Source organism: Juglans regia, chromosome 13, assembly GCF_001411555.2.
Source record: "Juglans regia cultivar Chandler chromosome 13, Walnut 2.0, whole genome shotgun sequence".
Classification (NCBI taxonomy): domain Eukaryota; kingdom Viridiplantae; phylum Streptophyta; class Magnoliopsida; order Fagales; family Juglandaceae; genus Juglans; species Juglans regia.
Window position 1 is genome coordinate 15,017,871 of NC_049913.1, and position 25,454 is coordinate 15,043,324.

Consider the following 25,454-nt stretch of genomic DNA (forward strand, 5'->3'; position numbering starts at 1 on the left):
GGAGTAAACGATATCTATTGGCTATCTGATTTTTTGGAGAACTGGAATTGGAAGTTTTGACTGCTTCTTGCCTTTCTTTTCTTTAACATACATATATATATATATATATATATATATATGGGTCCTACGAGACGATGAGTGGGAGTACGAAGCTATGAGCACGAAGTCGGACGCTGAAAGAAGAGATTGCGGGGAAGGAGATGTTTCTATATATTATTTCGAAAAAGCTTGTTGCAAGCGCCCCTATGCATCGAAAAATCAGAGTGTTCTGTTTTCTTTATTTCTTTAATTTTTTTTTTAATTTAATCGGCTGACGTGGCGTAATACCACGTCAGCCGTTTGCACGCCGCTTGCGTTCGGCGACTGTGCCTAGAAGAAGTGTTCTTTAAATTTGTTTTTATATATATTTTATAGGGAATAGTTAAATATGTAGAAATAAAGTAATAGAAATAATAATAAAGAAAGAATAGAAAAATATTATTTTAAAAGAATAGAAAAAGGATAAGAAATTAAATATAAGATGTTTTAAAGATTAGTAAAATTTAAAAAAAAATTATAAAAATTATGATTTTTAACTAAAATTTTAAAAAAATTATAAGAAATCGAAAGTGAATGCTATAAAGTAATGCATAAAGCGACACGTAGGAAAAAACAAAGGAAGAAGTCGAGAGAGGATTCTTAATTGTCACGTTTTATGGGAGCCAGAGCCACTCATGGATCACCACGGGACGTCCAGGAATGGAGTTGCTTTATCCCGCATCTCCTGCCCTTTCGTTGTCGTATTAGTTTTTGTTGGATATTATATTTCTTTACTCGACCAAATGCCATAGATCCTACCCATTTCCAATAGATTATCGAGTAGAGGGTTTGACTCGTTTTCTTTCATTATCTGTTGAACACTAGCGGTGTAGCAAAGAAAGAGCGAGAGATGCAGGGCTTGGGAGTAGTCGCAGCATTGGTGACAGTACAGTTCCTGGAAGTTGGCTTGAACACTATGGTCAAAGCAGCCATGAGTAGAGGGATGAGTAACTATATTTTTGTTGTTTACTCGAACGCCCTCGCCATCTTCGTCCTTCTCCTAGCTTCTATAATCTATTACAGGTTTATATATTCATCTGCCAGCTCCAACTTTCCAGCTCACCAACTTCCTGCAACACTTTCTTTAACATCTTCTACTTTGATTTGCAGAAAAAGAAGTCTTCCTCCACTAAAATTTTCAATAGTCTTTAGAATCTTTGTGCTCGGCTTGCTGAGGTAATGTTTAAGATTATATTTTCAGTATTCTTAAGAATTTTTGTTCTTGGCTTGCTAAGATACTGTATAAGATTATAATTAGGGAGTTATAAATGGGTTTCTAATTGGGGGTCTGATAATTTGATCATAAATGTGCACCTGCAGCCCTGCCGACACTAATTTATAATCAATCATAATTTTTTGGGCGACTTTGTAGTTGCTCTGTGCAGACCTTCATGTACACTGGGATTGGGTACAGCTCCCCAACTCTGGCCTCAGCAGTAGTTGATCTGATGCCAGCTTTTACCTTCATTCTGGCTATCATCTCCAGGTGCATCTCCTCTCTGTTCACACTGCCACATGCTTAAGCTACTACTCTCACCAGTCTGAATATGCTACCAAATTCAAATGTGTTGGTTGAAACTTTTTTCACAGCTAAAATATTCTTGTTAAACAATGTTGCTACTAAATTCAGAAAAATATCCTGTAATTGGTGGAGTGCCCACTGTTAAGTCCATCATTTTGGACCAGAAATATGTTTGTAAGGTGTTTAAATACAAATTCCATGATACATGCTGGCATTGGTTATTAGATCCTAAAATAGCATTGGGACGTGATTGACTAATAAGTTGCCAGTGGACAATGGAGAAGCTAAGATTTTTATTTAGACGCATCGTATATGCAACTCTAAAATATAACATATTTGTAAAGATGAGAATATGTTTTAACCGACTATTAACTAAGTATAGGATAGCAAATTTAACTTGTATAGATGATTTGTTGCAGTAATACTGGCTAAATTTATTGGAAATGGTGATCATCTTTTATAAATTGTTTCTGGCACCAGTAAAACCTTTGATGTCACTTTACCATATAATCTTGACATCGCCAAGGTTCCTGGGCCCCTTTCGTCAACCTTCTGATATTAAATTCCTAGAATAACCTGCTATACACCAACCTATATTTTGGTGGATCAAGATCAACCTATATTTTGTAAACATGATTGGTCATAAGGTGGTAATCCTAAATTTTAAAGAAATAGTGCACAATTATAGTTCCGTATTGTATAAACATATCAACACTAAGGAATTAGTTCTTTAGTCTAAGTGGGAGCTTACCCCATAGTTCTTAAACCTAAGTTGGATTTTCTGCAAAGTGGTGGCTTCCGCCTAAGGAGGTCTTACTACATGCCTATGTGGAGAAGTTATGCGGTTAGAAGATAACTCATAGAAAAATGTGGGGCGAGTTTCTTCAATGAAGTTGTTTTTCTAGTTTTGAGGTTTTGGATACATTGGGGATCAGAGTTTCAAATGTCTCTCATCACCGTTATACTTCATCTTATGTTGGTGGAAATTCCCATAGACTATATCTGATTATGGATGTAAGCCTTTGTATTGAACTACTTATATCTTATGTTAGTCAAAATTGATGCTTTAACTTTCACTTTGTCTTGGTCTTGATGAATTTCGTATTACTCCATTGGGAGAGTGTGGGTGGGTCTCTGAATGAGTTGCCTCTAATAATTTCTGTATTGGTGCAACACTTTGTACGAATGATACACTTATGTTTGGACTTATATTCAAAGTATCACTTTCTCATAACAAACGCGCATCAAAGCAGTGGGCTCTTCATTGGGATTTGGAGATGTTTCAGTTTGGTGTTTGGGTTGTGTTAAGAATTGAACACTTTATTTCTGAAAAGCTTCAATTACAGTGTAAGGACATCTAAAATATATAGATACAGTCCTAGTCTTTCTATGGTAAATATTAAAAAGGAAATAATTACAATTGAATGACAAATTTTCTAAATAATTACAATTAAAAAAAAACAAATTTCCTAAGATCAAGAGATTGCTAATTTGGTGGGATTTGATTCTGTCAATACTCTCCCTCAAGTTGGTGCATGGAGATTCGTAATGCCCAACTTGTGTAGAAAGTGTTGGAAAAGTTTCTGTCCCAAGGCTTTGGTGAAGATATCAGCGACTTGCTCATGAGAAGATGTGTGAACGGCTGTAAGGAGGCCGGCCCGAATTTTATCACGAACAAGGTGACAATCAATTTCAATGTGTTTGATGCGCTCGTGAAAAATAGGGTTGTGAGCGATATGTAGAGCGGATTGATTGTCACAATAATGATTGATAGGCTCAGAATGAGAGACGCCAAGGTTTGTGAGGAGTTGTTTAAGCCAGGTGAGTTCGCAAGTGGTAACTGCCATGGCGCGATATTCGACTTCAGCGGAGGAACGTGCCACTGTCGTCTGTTTTTTTGTGCGCCAAGAAATAGGGCTCGTGCCAAGCTGAATGAAGAACCATGTGGTGGATCTTCGAGTAGTGGGACAGTTGGCCCAATCAGAGTCTGTGTAAGTGGTGACATGCAAAGTGCTAGATGATGAGAAAAAAATACCTTGACCTAGACTGCCTTTGAGATAGCGAAGAACGTGGATGGCAGCTTGCATGTGTGGATCTCGGGGAGCATGCATGAATTGGCTGAGAATGTTTACTGCAAAAACAATATCAGGACGTGTTATAGTCAGGTAGATAAGACGTCCAACCAGTCGTCGATAGGCACCAGGGTCGATGAGGAGAGAGTCGCCAGGGTTTGTGAGCTTTAAATTTTGTTCCATGGGAAAGTGAGCGGTCTGAGCACCAAGTTGACCACTATCAGTACTATCAGTCAGGATATCAAGTGTGTACTTGCGTTGGTTGAGGAAGATGCATTTCTGAGATCGAGCAACTTCGAGACCAAGGAAATATTTGAGGGGGCCGAGATCCTTTGTTTTGGAGTGTGTAGAGAGAATGCTCTTGAAAACATCGATCTGGGAAATATCATTGCCAGCAACTAGGATGTCATCTACATAAACGAGGACAATAGTAATGCTGGTGTGAGAGATAAGAGTGAATAAAGAGTGGTCTGCTTGAGACTGATTAAAAGCTGCATCAAGAAGCACAGTGGTTAATTTAAAAAACCAATTGCGGGAGGCTTGTTTGAGACTGTATAAAGATTTTCGGAGCCGACACACACGAGCCTCCCCCTTAGGGCAATATCTAGGTGGTGGAGTCATATAGACCTCTTCATCAAGATCACCATCTAGAAATGCATTGTTGACATCAAGTTGTTGAATGACCAAATTTTTCACGGCAGCGACTGCTAGTAAGCAGTGGACAGTGATCATTTTGGCAACTGGAGCAAATGTTTCATGGTTGTCAAGACCTTCAACTTGGGTGTAACCTTTAGCAACTAATCGAGATTTGTACCTCTCAACAGAGCCATCAACTTTGAGTTTAGTTTTGAAAACCCATTTACTTCCAATGGGTTTCTTACCAAGGGGAAAGGGCTCAAGAGTGCAAGTTGCATTAGCCTCTAAGGCTCATATCTCAGCACTCATGGCCTCACGCCAATGAGGATGGTGAATGACAGTGGAATAACAGGAAGGATCAACAGATGTTGTGAGAGCAGTTAAAAAGGTAAGATGAGAAGGAGAAAAACGAGAATAGGAAATAAAAGCAGATAAAGGATGAGCAGTACCTGAAGCTAATGCAGTTGATGAGGATGCAATGGACTCCGTATGTATGGTCGAACAGACGTAATCTTAAAGATATGCGGGTCGAGTGGTGGTGTGTCTAGGACGAATGGAGAGTGTAGATGGTGGAGGTGGTGGTGGGTCGGGAATAGAAGTGGATTGGGGAGGAGAAGTTATAGGACCGGGAACGGGAAGAGGAATAATGGGTAGTGATGGATCTGAGAAAGAAGTAGTTTGGGATTGGAATATTTGTTCATGAAAAGTAACATCACGAGAATAAAAAATAGTTTGGGTTTTTAGGTTGTAAAGCTTGTAAGCTTTATGTTGACCAGGATACCCAAGAAAAACGCATGTTAAGGCACGAGGTGAGAATTTGTCGCGGGAAGCATGGAGAGTTTGAGCTTAACAAAGACATCCAAATATGTGTAAATGAGCGTAATTTGGTGGGATATTGAACAGAAGTTCAAAAGGAGATTTATTTTGAAGAATACGACTCGGGGTGCGGTTAATAAGATAAGCGGCCGTGAGAACACATTCACCCCAAAATTTTAAGGGTAAATGTGCTTGAAATCGGAGACTATGAGTGACATTCAAAAGGTGCCGGTGTTTGCGCTCCGCAACATCATTTTGTTGCGGAGTTTCAACGCAGGTATGTTCATGAATGATCCCGTGATCATGAAGGTAATTTTGAAATTTGTGGGAAAGAAATTCTTGTCCATTATCAGTTCTTATAGTTTTAATCATGGTGTTGAACTGATTCTGGATAAGTGCAAAAAAATGTATGAGATGGGTATATGCTTTAGATTTATGTCGCAAGAGATAGATCCAAGTGGAGCGAGAAAAATCGTCAACAATGGTAAGAAAATAATGTGCATCACAAATTGAAGAAGTATGGTAACCACCCCATATATCACAAAAAATACGATTGAAAGCAAAAGTACTTTTATTAGCATTTGAAGGAAAAGGAAGTTGAGTATGCTTCGAACGAGCACAAATATCGCAATCAGAAATAATACAAGCATTATTATTGAAAAAATTGAGAATATGTAAACGAGAAGGATGACCTAGGTGTTGGTGCCATAGGATCTTATTAGCAAGAGTCTGAGTAGAAAGAGTTGTGACGGGTTGAGGCTGATACATGTAAAGTCCATTGCAAAGCTCACTCGCTCCAATCAGCTTCGTCGACTGAGGGTCCTGAAAAAAATAATTAGTAGAGGAAAAAAAGACAAGACAAAAATTATTAGAGGTGAGTTGGGGTACATAGAGTAAATTAAAATGGAATGAAGGGACAAAATAGACATTAGTAAAGTTAGGAATTCGGCCAAATGAATTGTGCCAATCCCTTCAATGGGAAGGGAAGTAAAACACCCGTGGGTAAGCATACGTTTGGCGCATGGGGAGGAGATGAAAGTGCAGAGAAAAGGGTCCGATTATGGCACATGTGGTGGCTAGCTCCACTATTGATGATCCATGTTTGGCCTTGAAGAGAAGAGAGACTGGGAGAAACATTACCCACGAAATTTGCGGAAGGGTTTGATGGGTTGAGCAAATCCAAGAGTTTTTGGTAGAGATTGGGAGTGAGACCAGGTACCAATGAGCTCGCGGTGGAGGAAGAGGCTTGGTGAGCCATTGGTAGCGGATTCAGAGGTGGTTTGCCGAGAAGAGATGGAGGAGACTTCGTGCGGGGTTCACGACTTGGAGGGTACCCGATGCGGCGCCAACACTTGTCACGTGTATGGCCGTTTCGGCCACATTCCAAGCATTTGAATGGTGGTCGTTGGAAGCCACTGGAGTGGGCGGCGAACCTTTGAAGCTCTGATGGGGTATTTCGGATTTGAAGAAGTCTTTGTTGTTCCTCCTGAAACAGAATAGAAAAAATTTTAGTGATGGGGGGAAGGGGTTCCAGTGCCAAAATCTGGGTTCTCAGTTGAGAGAATGAGTCATTGAGGCCGAGTAAAAACTGGTAAACTCGTTCATCCTCCGCTTGTTGTTGAAATTCTTTGAGGTCACTGCATTTTTGGAGATGACTAAGTTCATCTCAGAGTTGTTTAATCTAGTTGTAGCATTCATGGATGGAAGTGGTATTTTGGTGTAGGGAGGATAGCTCTCGTTTTAGGTGATAGACCCAAGCGTTGTTCCCATGACAGAAACGGGATTGAAGGTCAAGCCACACCTCACGAGGGTCAGTATGGAATTCGAGAGAGTTTGCAATGGAGTTAAGATGTAACGTCCCGTTTCCGGAGGTCTGGAGAGTTAGCTCTTAATACTTAAGATTAACTTAAATAACACAACTACAAACTCCAGAAAATCCCATAAAATATTAATCCACTTAATCAAACCAAAAATCTAAGTTCCTCCATGGCAACAATAAAGAAATTCCCAATAATATAAATTAGAAATTCTCCAAAAACTCGAAAACATCCTCAACTCATCAAATCAAATACCCAAAAAAATAAATCAGTTTACTAACTACGACTCTCAAATAAGCATTTGTACCCTCAGACACTTATTCCACTACGATCATCACACCTTACTAAACTTTCTACTCTTGTTTTCCAGCTGAACCATCAAAATTATCTGAAAAATATATGGAGATAAGGGGTGAGTTATCAACAACTCAGTAAGCAGAGAACATATACCAGTGTATAAACATGAGCATTTACAGAAATCAGAATGCAGAACAAAATATTTTCATTTTCAGAGTGTTATCAAAATATCAGAGCGAAGATTTAGAAATAATTTCATTCAAAATATTCTTTGGCATAGCATAAATGATCATCATCATCATCGGAACATCATATTAGAACAGAGGCCATGTATAACTCCCGTGGTAGGGTTGTGCATCTGCGGATAGTCAAGCAGAACATAAAACACTCTGTCACCAAGGTGTGCACTCAAAACAGAGACCACTACTATAACCCGTGGTAGGGCAGAAAATACTTTCTTCTTAAACAGAATCTCATGAGTAATGCAGAACAAATAACTGAGGTAATTCAAATTTCTTTTCATAGCAAAACATGCACATTTTCCAAAAATGACCTCAGTCCATTTTATTTTAATGCAAAGTCTAGCATAAGAACTCCACTTACCTGGACTTCTTAACTTTTTTTCTGAATTTTCCTCAAAATGTCGAACAATAATTACTCGTCACCTATAAATAATCACATAATTCTCGTAAATTTCCAATTAATCTCATATTTCGTTATTCAATCCTACGCTTCTAAAATAACCTATTAAAATCCTCAAAACCTAAAATTTCAAATCGTCACTTTCTAAAATCATCTCTGTTGATTTAATAACTATGACAAAAATATTTAAAAGTCAGACCTATGTATTAATGAAAACAACTTATGAAGTTTAATACTGAAAAAATATAATTATCCCACAATATTTTAAAAATAAACCATAACTATTTTTAAATAGACTAAAACATATCTAAAATGTAAAAGTAACATTACATCAATATTATTTACTCTTAAAATAAATCTTTACATAACATGTTAAAATATTTAAGATGTCTCTGTAAACATAAATAAAATCGAGTCTACTACTATATAAAATAAAAGTTTAAAACATACTAACTGTGAAGAGTAATAATGTAATTAAAACACGTTTTTATTTTTAACCAAAAGACTTGCATCACAACTAAACTATCCTGTTAACACTGTGAAAAGACACAGAGACTAAAAGACGCACGGAGGCTCACCGAGAGAGAAGTGAAACGTGCGGCGGGGCAAAGGGCTGGGCGGTGGACGACAGTGGTCACGACGGCAGGGCACTGTGATAGAGAGACCAACTAATGAGAGAGTGAGGGTGAAACGCGAGAGAGCATGGAGAGTGAGAGGGAGAGATGAGAGGAGTTTACGTATCATGCGGCGTGCATGGGGGCTTCGGGTAGTGGCGCTGGACACCTCCGGGCGGTGGATGCTTGCTTTTCGGTGTGGTTTGATGCTGCTGGCGGTGGCGGCGTTGCGCAACTGGGGCAAGGCATGGTTCTCACTTTGAGCGACAATGCTCTGTTTCCATGGTTCCAAAACAGAGCAGCTCCGGTTCTTTTCCTTTCGATGGACGATGGTGATGGTGGCGTTTATATGTTGAACGGCTGAGGAATATGGGTCAACGGGCGGGTCTGGTGGCTTGTGGTGGTGTTGCCGTGTGAGTGGAGCTGGTTCCCGTTTGATGACACGGAGGGGTTGTGAACGAGAGGTTACAGTGGGTGATGGAGGTTGAGGCGTGAAAAGGAAAAAGCGGCGACTATCGACTTTCGTTGAGGATGAAGAACGGGCAATTATAAAGATGAAATGGGCGACCAAAAAAATATAAAACCCTAGAGAGCCGAGAGAGAGACTTGTTGTGCGGATGGAAGTTTGTGTTGTGTGTGTGCATGGAGTGGATGGAAGCACTAATGGGTGAAGAGAAATATAGACGGAAAGGATCAAACGTGCGGAAAAAAAGAAAACGTGCGAAGAAACTAAAATAAAATAAAATGAACTAAAAAAATAAACAAATAAAAATAAAATAAAATTTGAGCATGATTGGGTCCGGGTGTTACATAAGAAGCTAGGTAAGGACCATGTCCTTGGTTTGATTCCATTGAATATAATTTGGTGAATCTGTGGTGGGTGGGGAAAGAGTACCATCAACAAAACTGAGTTTGTCTTTGGCGTTGAGTGCACGGGTCATGGCTTTTTGCCATTTGGGATAGTTATCTCCAGTGAGTACTCCAGAGACGAGAATGAGGCTAGGGGAATCAGATGGGTGAAGGAGGTAAGGAGAAGGAGGGGGGTTGGAGGAAGTGGCAATTGAAGGCGTTGAGTTTGGAGGATTAGGAACGTTGTTTGGCTGATACCATGTTAAGAATTGAACACTTTATTTTTGAAAAGCTTCAATTACAGTGTAAGGACATCTAAAATATATAGATACAGTCCTAGTCTTTCTATGGTAACTATTAAAAAGGAAATAATTACAATTGAATGAAAAATTTCCTAAATAATTACACTTAAAAAAAACAAATTCCTAAGATCAAGAGATTGCTAATTTGGTGGGATTTGATTCTGTCAATAGGTTGTTTGATAGAAGATTATTTTAATAGCTTTCGGATTTGCTAACTATGTAGTTGCTCTGATTAGGATTGTGGGACGGCACCTATCATATTGTTTACAAAAATATGATATGGAAACATTTGATAAAAAAGTAATCAATCTGTGGTGTATGTAGATGCGTACTTTTCTTTCAAAACAGGAAGTTGTTAAATCTTTAGAAATTAAAAGTGAAGTTAGTGATGAAGATGTGAGAGGGGGATTGAGGTGAAAGAAAACAAGCTCGAATAGAATTATGTCCCTATAATGTCCAGTTTCTATTGCGATTGAAATTGCATTGGCAGTTGTGATCTGGAGCTTTAATGTTGGATGCCAAATGTGGAGCATTGTCTGAAGATATTGTCTTTGATGCACAAACGGCTGAGAATTGTTTCTGTGATTGATGCCTACCCTAATTTCCTTCTGTCCCCCTCCCATGGCACCCGCTAGCTGATGGGAGGACACACCAGCAACTTGCCCTCAATGAGTTGCTTATAATAAGTTCTTTGTGGCCCTTGGTGATAATATCTGCAATTGGTGAAGAGATGAAATAAATTTAATTGAAACGTCATGATTGACTACCTTGTCACTTGTGAAGCAATAGTCAATTTATATGTGCTTTGTGCAGCCTTGAAAGCCATAATTGGAAGCTAATACTAAGGCACTAATATTATCACACTATTATAGTACAAGTGGAGAAGACAGAGAAATGAATAATTCGTTTATGAGCATGCCAAACCAATAGAATTAAACCAGAGTTATTAGCCATTGCGTGAGATTCAACCTCTCTGTAGTCTTTACTTGTGTGTGAGACCACTTCTTGCTTCGCTCCCCATGAAACAAGACATGAGCCAAAAAAAAAAAAAAAAAAAAAAGATATGCAAAAGCCAGTGGTGAAATTATGGCCCTTCGAGGTTACATGCCAATTAATTCAGAGGAATGAGGAGTAGAAAGAGTCACGATCAACAGTCACTTTGAAAAACGAAGGACCTCATTTTTTTTTAATATGTTATTCAGAGGAACATGGTTTATTTGGTTGGAGGGGAATGACTTGAGCTTTGAAGATGGGGAACGCTCTCCTGAAGGAGCTAAAATGATTTTGTTTTCAATACTTTATTTTTATGGGCTTCTGTTATTGATTTAAGTGGTGCTAGTTTTCTTGATTTTTATGTTTCTTTTTCAAGCACCTAACTTCCTCTTGTTAGCTGTATACATCCTACGTACTTGGATTATGAATATTCCATTGATTCAATAAAATCTTTCTTCTACTGACAAAAAAAAGTATGGCATTTTATTAAATTCATAGAGGGGTGCAACCCTAGCACACATGAAGTATTCAAAAGGTTGCACCCACTATTGAGAAGAAAAAGAGCAGAACTCTTTGGAAGCTAGAAAACTGGACAGTTGGGAGCTTTTTCAGTAGCAATCCAATCATAAACAATGTGGTTGTCATTTTCCACTCATGTTCTTCAAAGGTTCGGGTGTCGAGTTCTTGTTAAACACACTGCATTAAGCACAAAGGGATCCTGTTCCTAACTTCTAAGTTTTAATGACTACCACAAGGATTCCGTCAGTAGGCAAAAAACTTCACTTTTGGGGACATGATCTACTTGATCCCAAAAGTGTACAACTTTACTGTCCATAATTCCCTAGCCAGCTCACATTGTTACAACCGGTATGTTATTACCATGTGCGTCTTTTGCAAATTGTCTGTTTTTTGAAGGTCACGGGGAAAAAAAAAAAGCTACCGTTGAAGGAGCCTTATTTATTCAAATACATTTCCAGGGAAAAAGAGAGCCAACTGGATGGAGGAATAAGCGCATTGAAAAAGATTTGACCTCAAAGTTCTTCCTCTTGGATGGGATGAAACATATCTGATCCTCACATTCTATTCTCCACACAAAAGGAGTATAACTTGTCAAAAAAGAAAAGTAAACAACTACATCTCCCACCAGTGGAGCATATTATCAGAAATTTGTTTGTGTTCTTCAACCGAAGCCACCTTGTTTTGGGATGGATGAAACAATTTTGGGAAGAGAGACTTCTAGGGCCGGTTTTGCACCACACACCATGCCTAAATCTGATTTTAGACCCATCAGCATGCTCATATCTAATGAAACGAGAGAAGTCCCCTACCCTCTCCTAATCTTCAATCAAATTAGAGACTGCAATCCAATTGGAAGCCACAATTAGGGTCTTTGATCGGCTAGGGGACTTCGGTTAATTTGAAATTTCAACCTAAGCTGGGTTTTGACCTCAAGTGGTCTTCCCACGTGAGGAAGCTTTATTGTTAGAGGATGGCTCTTAAAAATGAGTTTCTATGAAGAGCTAGTTTTGGAATTTGAAAACTTGAGTGTATTGGTGTAGATAGATTTTTGTGCCAAGGCATATAAATATTACCTGGTTAATTATTTTTCTTCTCCACGTATTTGACATCCAAATATGTTAACATGTCTTAACAAACTAATGTTAGAGTTTCCATCGGCATAAAAATCACATTCCAAGGCATAAAAAATAAGGCTTGAATCAAACGGTGGTTGTAGGATGGAGAAGTTGGACTTGAGAGTTCAGAGCAGTCTGGCCAAGTGCATTGGCACCATTGTATCTATAGCAGGTGCATTAGTTGTGACTTTATACAAAGGTCTGCCCATCACAAGTGCTTCATCACCTGATAGTCGCCAACCCAACGAAGTTCTTCTGTCACCAAAATCAAACTGGGTCCTTGGAGGCTGTCTTCTTGCCACTGGTAGCTTTTGCCTTGCAGTATTGTTTATTTTCCAGGTACACCTTGTTTGTACGTTTAACTCATCTCTTGATGAATTTCTTGCAGGCATTATATCACAATGATTTACTCTTTTTTTTACTTCTACAGACCCTGATTATTAGAGATTATCCTTCCGAGTTGATGGTAACACTCATTTGTTCCATTTTTGTAACCATCCAATCTGCCTCAATCGCACTATTTGCAGAAAAAGATCCAGCCGCTTGGCGACTAAGGCTGGATACGGAGCTGATAACTATAGGTTACTCGGTAAGCATCGAGAAGGTGACATGCTTGTCTTAGGATTATAATTTTGACGCTAAGTATGAATTTCTGTTTGGTTCTGTGATAACATGTTTCTAGGCCCTATTTGTGATTGCTACACGAAGCGTAATTGTTGCATGGGCATGCCGTAAGAAGGGTCCTGTCTATGTTGCATTGTTTAGCCCTCTAGGAATAGTCATTGCGGTTGTCATGGGGGTTACGTTTCTTGGGGATACTCTTTATCTTGGAAGGTATTCTTCTGATCAAATCTCCGTGTAATAAATCTTTGCAACAGTGCTCCTTTTTTGGATTCTTGAGAACTATTCGCATTGTGATTCAATGTAATTCATGTGCAGTGTGATAGGTGCTGCTGTAATCGCTCTCGGGTTTTATGCTGTAATATGGGGACAAGCCCAAGAAGATAAGACGATTGAAAACAGAGGAATTTGTAGCTTTGAGTCATCTTCTCCAAATGTCCCTCTTTTGCAGAACAAAAACTTGGATTTCTAAGACTGCACAAGAATTAAGACAGTGAAAGAATGGTATAAAACCCTGAATTTCAGCCTGTGCAGTTTGAAGACAAGATATCTAATCTGTAACTAGATTTCTTGTAAACTGATTTTTAAGTTTATGGTGAAAAAGATAAACCCATGACCATAGATAGGACAGTTGAGTTGAATATTGATAACGTTATTTTCTTCAGCTGAGTGGTTCAGATTCACAAATGGAAAACTGGGTTGTCATGAGATTTAATGGTGGTTGGTGTCTATAAGGAAAAAGTTAGTAACTTTATTATCCTGTTTCCTCTATCTCTTAAGGTTACTTTAATACCAGTTTAAGGAAAAATTGGGTTTAATGTTTGTTGTTAGATCCACCCGAATTAGCAGCAATTTTTTCGGACAGCTTGATGGGAAGTACTTTTTGTTAGGAACTAAACGGATTCAAACTTTGTTCTTGTTGGTGGTTTACGGGAGTTTTTCTTGTTTCCTAAGCTTTTTGTTTGATTTCATTAGAATGATCATAGAAATCTTAAAAAACTATGACAAGTTTTTTTTTTTTTTTTTTTTTAGCTTCAGCTTCAAACTTTTATGGAAGAAAATTGAAGAAAAACTAAGTAAATGGAGTCAGAGACACCAAATGGAGGGACAAAGGACTACGAAAGTGAGACAAGGAGATAGGGCTCTAGATACTCAGACGGGAGGAAAGTAAGAGACGAATCGAGTAGTTCTGGAAGGGAAGTGAGAGACGAATTGGAGGAAGGGGTTAGGATACTCATACGAGAGATGAGAGGGATAAATGGCTCCAGTGTACATAGACGAGAAATGGGTGTAAAACCATGATGTGGCGACCTGATCGGGTTTACCACATCATGGTGTGTGGTGTTGGAGTAATCGACTGGTTTAGGAGTAGAATTTCTCTATTCATATTGTTAGGAGGTAAAACCTCCTGGTCCAAAAGGCATCCCAGCTCAGCAAATTAAAGGAACACCTTTGAAAGACAAGTGAAAAGAACAAAGAAGAGAGTAAGAAGGGACAAAAAAGGATGAGGAGGAGACAAAGGCGGGAGAAAATAAGGTGTGTTAGGAGGTGGGATGTGACATAAAGAGAGGAAAGGAGGGGACATAAAGTAAGGATAGGCAGGGGAAGAAAAAGGGAGAAGGGGGGGGGGGGTTGATTTCTAAACAACTTTGACTTCTTGAATTTCATTGGGTTCTTTAACCTCACAACAATTGCTTCACAGAGAATATCTTTTCTAGAAAATAGTTCTTTGACTTTCATTGTATAGACGAGTGAGAAGAAAGAAAAAGAGAGGAAGAAGGGACAAAAAAGGATGAGAAGGAGATAAAGGCGGGAGAAAATAAGGTGTTAGGAGGTAGGATGTGACATAAAGAGAGGAAAGGAGGGGACATAAAGTAAGGATGGGCAGGGAAAGAAAAAGGGAGGGGGGACTTCTAAACGACTTCGACTTCTTGAATTTCATTGGGTTCTTCAACCTCACGACAATTGCTTCACAGAGAATATCTTTTCTAGAAAATAGTTCTCTGACTTCCATTGTACAAAAAAGATGAGAGACTGTAAAAAAAATCATCTTATAGTGGATTTGTCCTCCAAACAACGAGGGAATGTAGGCATTATGCCAAACCCTATAAATTTGTTTGTCTCTGTCTCTTTTATTTTTCTTGCATTTATTTTCTATTCATTGTTGTGGATGTACATATGGACATCGTACAGTCGCTCTGGACCATTACCGGGGGCTCCAAACCACACCGATCGAGGCTTGGATTGTCACAGTGGGTCGGGAATGACTTTTTCTCCTCTTTCGGCTTGTTATGCAATTTTTGGCACTAATTCCTCGTTGAGAGTCAATAGGTACGTCCAACCACTCTATTGCCCGATCTCCCTCACGGCGGAAAAGGTCAATGACCACCCGACCTCACTAATTTCTCGTTGAGAGTCAAAAGGTGGGTCCAATTACTCGATTGCTCGTCCTCCCTCATGGCGAATCCATGGCAGCAAAGGTCACGGACCGCTCGACTTCACTAATTTCTCATTGAGAGTCAACAGGCAGGTCTAGCCACTCGATTACCCGACCTCCCTCACCTGGACAGCAATACCAGCCCATCATCTTCTCTAGCAAAGGTTGAGTGTTTATACTCATGCCATAATCGCTGCCAGTGGATTACCTTCGGAAACGAGTCGACAGGCTAGACAACTGCTTAAGATAGACCCAGGGGGCTAAAGTGCTCCTTGACACTTAATGCGGGTTACTACAAACAAACTCTAGCATCAATACCAAAATAGAAATGGCAACAACAATTCACATCAATGGGGAAAAATCCGTTGACACTACGAAAAACAAAAACGTCGGAAGGATAAACACTCTTTACTAATGATAAACATTCATACAAATGAACTCAAAGCCAAGTCACACCTCATTGAGAGTCAAAAGGTGGCAAAAGTCATTGGACTGCCTGACCTCCCTCATGACTAGCTAATAGGTGGGAATGGTAATAGACTGCTTGACCTCACCCACACCTTGCCGAGAGTCAATAGGTGGGACAAGTGACTTGACTGTCCGATCTCCCTCGTGACGAGTCAATAGGCGGGAAAGGTCCTGGACCCCCCGACCCCCCAGACCCAACAGGCAGGCAAATCACTTGACTACGTGACCTATCTGCACTCGCATCTAATGCGGTCGAGCACATCTCCCGCCCAAGCCAAGCTCTGTGCTCGCACCTCTTGCGATCGAGTACACTTCCTGCTTATCTCACCAAGCCCCACCCCGTGCTCGCACTTAACGCAGTCGAGCGCCAAAGCCGAGTTTCACGCTTAAACCTAACGTGGTGGAGTACATCTTCTACCTAGCCTCGCACTCGGAAATCTTTATCATTTAATGTGAGCAAAATGGAAAATTAGGGATCTGCTCCCAGAATTTATTTTTCTAAAGATTGCTGCGAACTATCTCTCTCACAATTTAATTTGAAGATTCTCAAGGCCTCCATTGAGCAAGTCAACCTTAAAAATCGCGAGCATTTGTTAGGAGGTAAAACCCCTAGCCCAAAAGGCATCACATCCCAGCCCATTAAAGGGGCACCTTTGAGCGATAAGTGGGAAGAGAGGAGAGAGGAAGAAGGGGCAAGGAGGGAACAAAGACTGGGGAAAATAAGGTGTGTCAGGGTGAAGGTGGGATGTACATAAAGAGAGGAATTGAGGGTACATAAAGCAAGGATGGACAGGGGACGAAAGGGGGGTGGGGGGGACTTCTAGAAGAGTTCAACTTCTTCTTGAACTTCTTCAGCTTTTTTAACCTCATGGCTAGAGCTCTAGAGAGAAAATCTCCTCCAGAAAATAGCTCTCGGACTTCCATTGTACAATGAGGATGAGAGGTAATAAGAGACTGTAAAACAATCATATTATAGTGGATTTGACCTCCAAATGAGCTGTGGACATATGTACTATGTGAAACCACATAAATCTATGTTGCCTATGTCAAACAATGTAAATTAGTGTCTCCATCTTTTTTATTTTCTGTATTTATTTTTTATTCACTACTATGAATGTAAATACGAATACTGTACAACCGCTCTTAACCACCATCCGAGGCTCCAAACCGCACAGATCGAGGTCCGAATTGTCACAGTGGGCTGGGAATAACTCTTTCTCCACTTCCAACTTATTTTGCAATTTTTGACATTAACACATATCATCCAACAATACTCAAACTTTCAGTTCAAGTGATAAATTTACAACAAATAAAGCGGAATTGTACCCAATAATAAATGTGCACAAAGCAAACTCAATGATGGGAGAACTAAAATTACCCAAAATTGTCAAAAATATTAAACTCAGTTTTGACTCCATCTAAAAATTATTTATCTTCATAACAATATGAAAAAAGATACTTTATTTTTATTTTTAAAGAAAATCTTGGTCATACTTATGCTATACGCCACTAGTTTAGCATCATGTGCAATTTGTTTTTGAATATTAGCTCTCGGTGAAGAAGTTATTTAAAAATAGGAATGCTGATGAAAAATATGTGATCTAATTATAGGTTGTTCACGTATAAACTTTATATTTTTTTTAGAAAAGAAAAACGTTTATAATATTAAAAAATAAGGCCGTCGTGGTGGAGCCGCCACTACCACTGTAATACCCAAGCGCAAGTCCAAGCCTAACTCTTATTAAGACCAACTCCTATTCGGCTGAAGTAGTATCCCTTTTTTGTTAAAAAATAGAGCAAGAGGGTTGTGCGTAGAGCTGAAATCGAGCTGAGCCAAGCCGAGCCAAGTCGAGCTGGTTTTTGGCTTGTCGAGCTCGGCTTGACTGAAAATACTCGAGTTGAAACTTGAGCTCAAGATTTTTGTTTATTCTTTGTTCGAGCTCAACTCACTAAGTTAAACTCCCAATTCGAACTCGAGTTCAGCTCGAATTGTTTTCTTTTTTAAAATAAAATTTAATAATTAATAAGTTAGATAAATAAAAAAAATAAAAAATCTAATATTGAATTTATACGACTAACAAGTAAAACCTCTATTAAATTATAAGATTTTAAGAATTTATAAATAATTAATATCTAACTAGTTGATATTTATCAATTATAATAATATATTATATGACTACATATATTATTAATACATATACATAATATGATAGCATATATCTATTTCATATATGGTTCTCACATACTAGTATATGAAGTTATTAAATTTTATCGAATAATTATTGTACAACTTATAAAATATAACTTTAAAGTATATTCAATATATATACATAAATAATTATGTTACATGTTATTTATTTAATTATAAAAGTGCTATGCTTATATTATTAGCTAATACATATATATATGTATATCTACATAGGTGTATATATATATTTATCAATATATGAATGAGTTTTAATCAAGTCAAGCTAATAAGTCGACTCGGGCATAAACGAGCAGGCCTTAACGAGCCTTAGCCGAGTTGAGTAAAGTTTTGTCAGGTATATATCATTTACTAATCGAGCGAGTAGGGGTGTAACCGGTCTGAGCCGGTCTGGTTTTGGAGAAAATCTAGGATCAAACCGGTATGTATTGGTTTTGCATTTTTCAAAACTGATTACGCTCCTGTTACCCTCCTAAATCGGTACTTCCGGTTTTACCGGTTTCAAGTACAGTCCTATCCAGTCCGATTTTCTGATTTTTTAAAATGTAAAAAATATATAATAAAATGTTACTTCTTATGATAAAATATTATTAATAATTTAATATATATATTATGTTTAAAGCGTATGATCAATTAAATTTTCATATTTAAGATTAAACTTTTATTTTATAAATTATAATAACATTATCTTATATATAATTATACTAATAACATATGATCAAACAAATTACAAATGTTCATACTTAAGATTAACATTTAATGTTATAATTTATAAATTATAATATGAAATTATTTCATATGTGATATATAATTATATATATTATATATAAAAATTTAATATATATTTTATATATTATATATAAAACTTATATATATAAATATTTTGTATAATATATAAAATTAATTTATATATATATTTTTTCCAACCGGTCGGGTCCCGAAAACTACGAAACCGAAACCAGACTGGATCCGGTTGGTTTTCATAATATAGGAACCGGTTCCGGATCGGACCGGTTCAAAACCCGACCAATCGGTCCGGTTTGGACTGGTTTTCCGATTTTTCAATTGAAATTTACACCCCTACGAGCGAGTATCTACTTTCATGGGCGAGTTTTTTTTTTTTTTTTCACGAGTCAAGTTCAATTTGAGTTTAACCAAGTAAGTATCGAGCGGGTTATTAAATAGATTGATTCATTTACACATACTTGTGCGCCTAAGTTAAAAGGTCAGTTTCACCTAGGGTTTAATTTTCATTCAACTTGAAAGGAAAAGCCATTGTGTCTGTAACCCCAATTACCTCATTTTGTTCCCCTCCCAAGCTGCTACAAAATCTCCCTATTTGCAACAATAGCTCTTCCAAAACCTCTCTCTCAACTATTGTGAGGAGCCCAAGCATTATCGACACCGACTTCACCTGAAAAGGTTAATGCCGCCGATTGTACCATACACAATTTACTCAAGGGATGAAATAATGAGATTTCTCCTTATAAATAAGCGTAGAATGAACACACCACTCAAACTAGTTATCTCTTCTCATTTCGTGCTTGCTACTCTCTCTAGTTTTCCACGTTTTGGTAAGTCCTTTTGTAGTTTATGTTAATATAATTTTTGGTGCTGATTGCGTAATTTTTGTTGTTGTAAATTGCTTATTTGTTTGGAATATGTATTTTGTTCAGTACAACATGAGATTTGGGTAGGAGTTTGAAATTAGTTCTGTACGTATTTGGAGCAATGATCTCTTTGGTAGGGTTTTGCATGATTTTCTTTTAAATAAGAAATTGACTTTTAATGTGGCGCCCCCGACCCCCATGTAAGGAAACACGGGAATTGAGACGCTAGGATGATGACAACACGGTCACACATCCCAACGAAACGTGCCCAAGTGTGTACAAGCGACAGTGTACAAAAACAACGCAGCGGATTAGTCAACTAAGTACCAGAATTTAAATACAAGTAAAACATCAGTAAAAGGGTTTACAAAATTATACAGTCATCCCAAAATAAAGTTTAACACATGTCCCAAAATACGAATAAGTAAAATAAAATAACAAAGCCAGTGATCCCAGATCACTCTCACCATGGAGCCAAAGCCTAAGACTCATCATCCTCATCTGCATCAAAAGCTACGATACCATAAAACGGTACCGCAGGTAAGTATAACCAAAAAATAACAACGTAATATAAATGCATTAAAAGCGACCAACATGCATGCATAAAAAAAGAATATACATTTCTCTCAAAACATCATTTTCTCCGAAAATGATAATTTTCCAACACACGCCAAAACATATAATCCAACATTTTCCCAGAAAATGATTTACACAAAACTCAACAATTTATCTGACACTGTAGGCGGGACTCTACCACCATCCCTGCTTACCACCATCCCTACCGCGTGCATCGTAGGCGGGAATCATAGGTGGGACACAACCACCATCCCTGCTTACCACCATCCCTACCGCGTGCACCGTAGGCGGGAATCACAGGCGGGACTCTACCACCGTCCCTGCTTACCACCATCCCTACAATTCCTTTCCACACAATAGATACATAACATAGCACTGTAGGCGGGAATCACAGGCGGGACTCTACCACCATTCCTGCTTACCACCATCCCTACCGCGTGCACCGTAGGCTGGAATCACAGGCGGGACACAACCATCATCCCTGCTTACCACCATCCCTACCGCGTGCACCGTAGGCGGGAATCACAGGCGGGACACAACCATCATCCCTGCTTACCACCATCCCTACCGCGTGCACCGTACGCGGGAATCACAGGCGGGACTCTACCACCGTCCCTGCTTACCACCATCCCTACAGTCTCTTTCCCTTCTTTCTCAAATCAATCAATCCAAACAAAACCAATTTCTCACACATGAAATCATAACTTTTCCAAATCACACATGCACATGAATGCAATACACGAAAATCCAGTTTTCTTTACAAACATGATCATGCATGAAATATTGATATGCACATGTACCAACACAAATCCACATTCCTCAATAACCAATAACCAATCCAATCAAACCAACCCAAACAACTCCAATCATAAATCCATCCGACCCCATAACTCCTCGGACTCAGTCCGACGTGTCAAACAAATACAGTGTAACATGTTAGTGCAAAAATACATTTAAATTACGAAAGTGCTTTGGAGAAATACTTACAGTGCAATATAATAATTTCCGGAGGATCACGAAGCTGCAAGTGGTGACGTCTGAGCAGCACCACAGTGTAAAATACACTGTGGCCGTGGGTCACAAATACCAACTTTTCAACGGAGACAAACGAAGACTTAAAAATGGTAGGGTAGGGCCTAGAGAGGTCGGTGAAGCCAATGGTGGTGGCGGTTTGCCGTGGGTGGCGGCGCAAGGGGTGTTTTTAGGCCAAAAATGCCGAAATCGGAGATGGGCTTGGTTGTGCTTCACCGGTGACGGATCGGAGCCGGGGTTGGGTCCATTGGGTTGCCAAGAGGTCGGGGATGAAGTGGTAGGAAGATGGTGGCCAATGGTGGTGCGACGGCGGCGCTGGAGCGAAAGTAACGCCGCGGCTTGAAGGGCTGCGTGGAGGAGAACGGTGGCGCGGATGGAGGTGAGGTTGGTAGGGTGAAGTCGCCGGCGGCAGGGAAACCGAATGGAGTGGGCGGTGTCAACCACGGCGGCTCGACGGCGGCGGGCTGGGGGAGTGGACGGACGCACGGGGAGAGAGAGAGGGAGGGGGTTCGCGCGGGGAAGAAAGGGACCGAAGGAGAAATAAGGGGAAAAAGAAAAGAGAGGGAAAAGAAAAGGAGAGGAAAGAAAAAATAGGGGAAAAGAAATGAAGGCCAATCCTCATAACTTGGGTCACGAAAATGATCCAACGGAAACGATATTAAAACCACAAGTAAAATAAAATAATTTAAACGTAATGGTAAAGTCAAATTGAAATAATTAAATCCCACACTAATTAATTAAATATGAAAAGCAATTTAAATGCACAACAATAAATAAATAATAAGAAAGCACATAAAAATAATTTTCACCAAATTAAAAATCCTAAAAAATAATCCAATTAAAAATCCAATAATTTTAAAACAAGAGAATAATTTTTGAATAAAATAAAGATAATCCTTCAATAAAAATACACTAAAATACGGGATGTTACATTTAATGTAGGTGCATTATGAGTAATTTGAAATTTATTATATTTACAACCCGTTATTACATATGAAATCTTTGGAAGAACATGTGTTTGTTTTACAGCTTTGGGTATTTCGTTTTACTTAAAATGAAATGATAAAAGCAGACCACTACTCCTCTAGCTTCTACAAGCTTCTTTTCAATAATGATAATGTCCTTTGCCTTCTTTATGATGGGGCTAAGGTTTCCAGTATTTTACTGGCCTGAACCATGGGTTTTGCGCTGGCAAGCCAAAAGGTTCGCATACAACAGTACGTAATAGAATCGCAGTGCTTGATTGCTTCGAGAGTTTTAGTTCTTCCGATAAATTTACATTTTCGACAGCCGACTATGGGCAATTACTCCATAGAAGATTGACACTTGATTACGATGGTAATCTTCGATTGTACAGTTGGGATGAGGAGGGCAAGATGTGGGTTGTTTCATGGCAGGCCTTTCAGGTACCTTGTATTATTCATGGTGTTCCTGGCATTGGCAGAAATTCACTACAAGAAATATGGCTTTTTGCGGCGATTTTATGTCTGTTGCAAATAAAATCGCCGTAAAAAGCCTTTAATTGTGGCGATCTCTACATCGTCGCAATATTTTTTCATCAAGTTTATAAAATAGTCTTTTGCAGCGATTTTTAATTTTTTGTGACGAAAACATTTCGCCGGAAATAGTAAATTGCTCTTTTGCAGCAGTTTTTCTTTTTGCAACGGAATTATTCGCCGCAATAAGTAAAAAAGTTTTTGCGGCAGTTTAAAAATCGCTGCAAAAAAATCAAAATAGTTTTGCGGCGACTTTAAATCGCCGTAAAAGGAAAAATTTAAAATTAAAAGGAATTAAGCCCGCGGCCTTAATTCCTTTTAATCGCCCGCCCGATATCTCCCCCTCTCATTTCCCCCCTGTTTTGGTGGCCTTCTCTTCTCTCTCTCTCTCTCTCTCTCTCTCTCTCTCTCTCTCTCTCTCTCTCTCTCTCTCTCTCTCTCACGATGTCCGCATCTTTCCCTCTCACTGTTTCTCTCTCTAGAGTCTCCGTGTGAGTACACAACGCCGACGGGCTGGAGTTGTTCTGCGCCGCTCATCCTCTACGCCTCCTCGGTCATCTCTCCTCCACCGTCTCTCTCTCTCTCTCTCTCTCTCTCTCATCTCTCTATTTTGTGCTGCACGAGTGGGTAATAAACAAGATTATTGTGTCTTTGATGTCTGTGTTGGTGGCTTAGAGTTGTGAGGTGCTTTGTGATGGAGGTAATTCTTTAATGCATTTGGTTTATGAACATGAAGTTAGGATTTTGTTTCAATTTTTGTGTGAATGATGTTGGTGTTATACTGGCAGCTCTAGGATTTTATTTGCTTTTGGATTTTTTTTTGGGTTTGAGAAGATTTTACTTTGCAATTGTCCTATTCATCAATTTTTTCTTTAGTTTAGCGTATTGGGTTTGGAAAATTTGCATATTGTTTTAATTTAACAGCAGCTTGCATTAATTATCCCCAAAAGTTATTATCAAAAAAAAAAAAAAAACCATGGAGTTTTGTTCTTATAAAAACCACATCATGTTCTCTTAACTCATAAATTTTATGCTGTGATAATCTTAATGATTTTATACATACAGACGTAGTCCAACTACAATTAGTTCTATGTATTTTGTTCGAGTTATGCACACAAAGCTGAACAAAAAAGGGAAAATAGATCATAAACTAGGAATGAAGAAAATCTTTGGTGCTAAACTAATTAGTGATGAAGTTCTTTGCTTAACATGAAAACCTTATAACCAAAAAAGAGAAAAAAGAGTCCCTAACAAGACTGTCAATTCCATCTAAAAAAGAGAATTGGTCCAAAATGGTACCGTGGTGTCCATCGGCATGGCTTGATCGTGGGTTGCTCTGTAACAGGTGTGAAGCCCTTATCTGGTGACTCTCCCTTGCAGGTAACATATACTTAGGGGCTTGCTATCTTTTTACTTGCAGATAAACGCTAAGAGACTCTTGATGTTGCCCTCTTTCCATTATGATAATCTGCTCTTTCACTTGTTTCTTATTTGGTCAGTAGCAAGAATTAAATCCCAAAACCCAACCTTTGCCTTGTGGATGACTTTGTTCTTTATAAGTCTCCTACGAGGCTAGAAGCCACTTGTGGTGGCTAAATTTAATTAGTTGAAAAGATTTAGATATGCATGTCCTTGGCCTACATCTGACCACTTGCATTGTTTGTAAATATTTTTTTAATTGCTTTATGTTGAGTGTTTTTCTTCAAGAGCATTTGAATATCATCATTGTTATTAAGAGATCTTTCATGACACTAGAATTTGAGGTGCATAGTACCTCTTCAGAATTTTACATAATCTCATCAGAGAATGAGAGGTAGTGGTAAAATTTCCCAATCAATTATGGGACTTGTATAAAGATCACCAACATTGACTGATACTTGTACCTTCAAGCTACAAATTTTGTCAATAACACCCTCTGTTTGAGTCCAACTGTTAAGATGGCTAAAAATAGCGACATGGGACAATTTTAGTGATTTTCTTAACAAAGGGCCTTGGAGGCAAATAATTTTTTCTTTTGGTGTGTGTGTGGACTGATAAGTGGTTTATACGTTCCGGGGATTTAAATTACTCTAATCTTACAAATATTACTTTAAGGGTGTCTTTATTCTCTTCTTTTTCTCTTTTTTGGCACCCATTGGGGGGGTCCAAACAAGTTGAAATATTCTTCCTGTTTTCCCTCGTTCAAGAGCACTGCAGTATTATATGCCTGACTTGTGCAGTGCTCTTCTCCCTTCGCTCTTGTATTAAACTTTGTAGTTGCTAGAATTGAGGGTAGAGGAGCCATTTTCTATTGTGTGAAGGCTGATGAGGCCAAAGCTTGCTTACAAGAGGACTATAGAAATTAAAGAGTAGCTTGTGTTAGGCCTTTTAACACCTATCTGTTTATGATATTTTCTACATTTTGTTTAATGTGAAAATGTGTTGCCTATGAATTTCCCATGACTTCCAAGCAAAAACAGTGGACGTCTCTAAATGCATGCATCAGCTCCAATTGTAATTTGTGCTGGGGCATACTTTGTGCTGGTTCCAATTTACATGTGGATCAAAGATCAAATAGTTCCAAAAGGGGTGCCCATCTGAAATGTGAGGAACCAATGAGACTAGATAAAGCTCGTGATGATTACTCTTCCCGCTAAAGCTTTCCCAGCCAATCAACTAGATGTGCCCTTCTCTGCTCAAGATAAACCTGCTAAAGCAGTCATTTAGGCGGACAAACATACTTAAATCATATCCACA

The 25,454-nt window shown here is 38.7% G+C and overlaps 1 protein-coding gene across 1 annotated transcript; it reads left to right on the forward strand.

Annotated features, from left to right (window-relative positions):
- Positions 1–718: 718 nt before the first annotated feature.
- LOC109011667 (WAT1-related protein At3g28050-like) lies at positions 719–13,653 on the forward strand. The gene is made up of 7 exons (XM_018992953.2): positions 719–1,101; positions 1,189–1,254; positions 1,451–1,564; positions 12,374–12,611; positions 12,703–12,861; positions 12,955–13,106; positions 13,212–13,653. The coding sequence occupies exons 1-7, from the start codon at positions 929–931 to the stop codon at positions 13,363–13,365; spliced, it is 1,056 nt and encodes a 351-aa protein (XP_018848498.1). The 5' UTR covers positions 719–928; the 3' UTR covers positions 13,366–13,653.
- The last annotated feature ends 11,801 nt before the right edge of the window (positions 13,654–25,454 follow it).

Coding starts and splice junctions, on each gene's coding strand:
- LOC109011667 (XM_018992953.2), top strand. CDS start 929: ATGCAGGGCTTGGGAGTAGTCGCAGCATTGGTGACAGTACAGTTCCTG. Junction 1,255..1,450: donor TTTGTGCTCGGCTTGCTGAG/GTAATGTTTAAG, acceptor GCGACTTTGTAG/TTGCTCTGTGCAGACCTTCA. Junction 1,565..12,373: donor ATTCTGGCTATCATCTCCAG/GTGCATCTCCTC, acceptor CGGTGGTTGTAG/GATGGAGAAGTTGGACTTGA.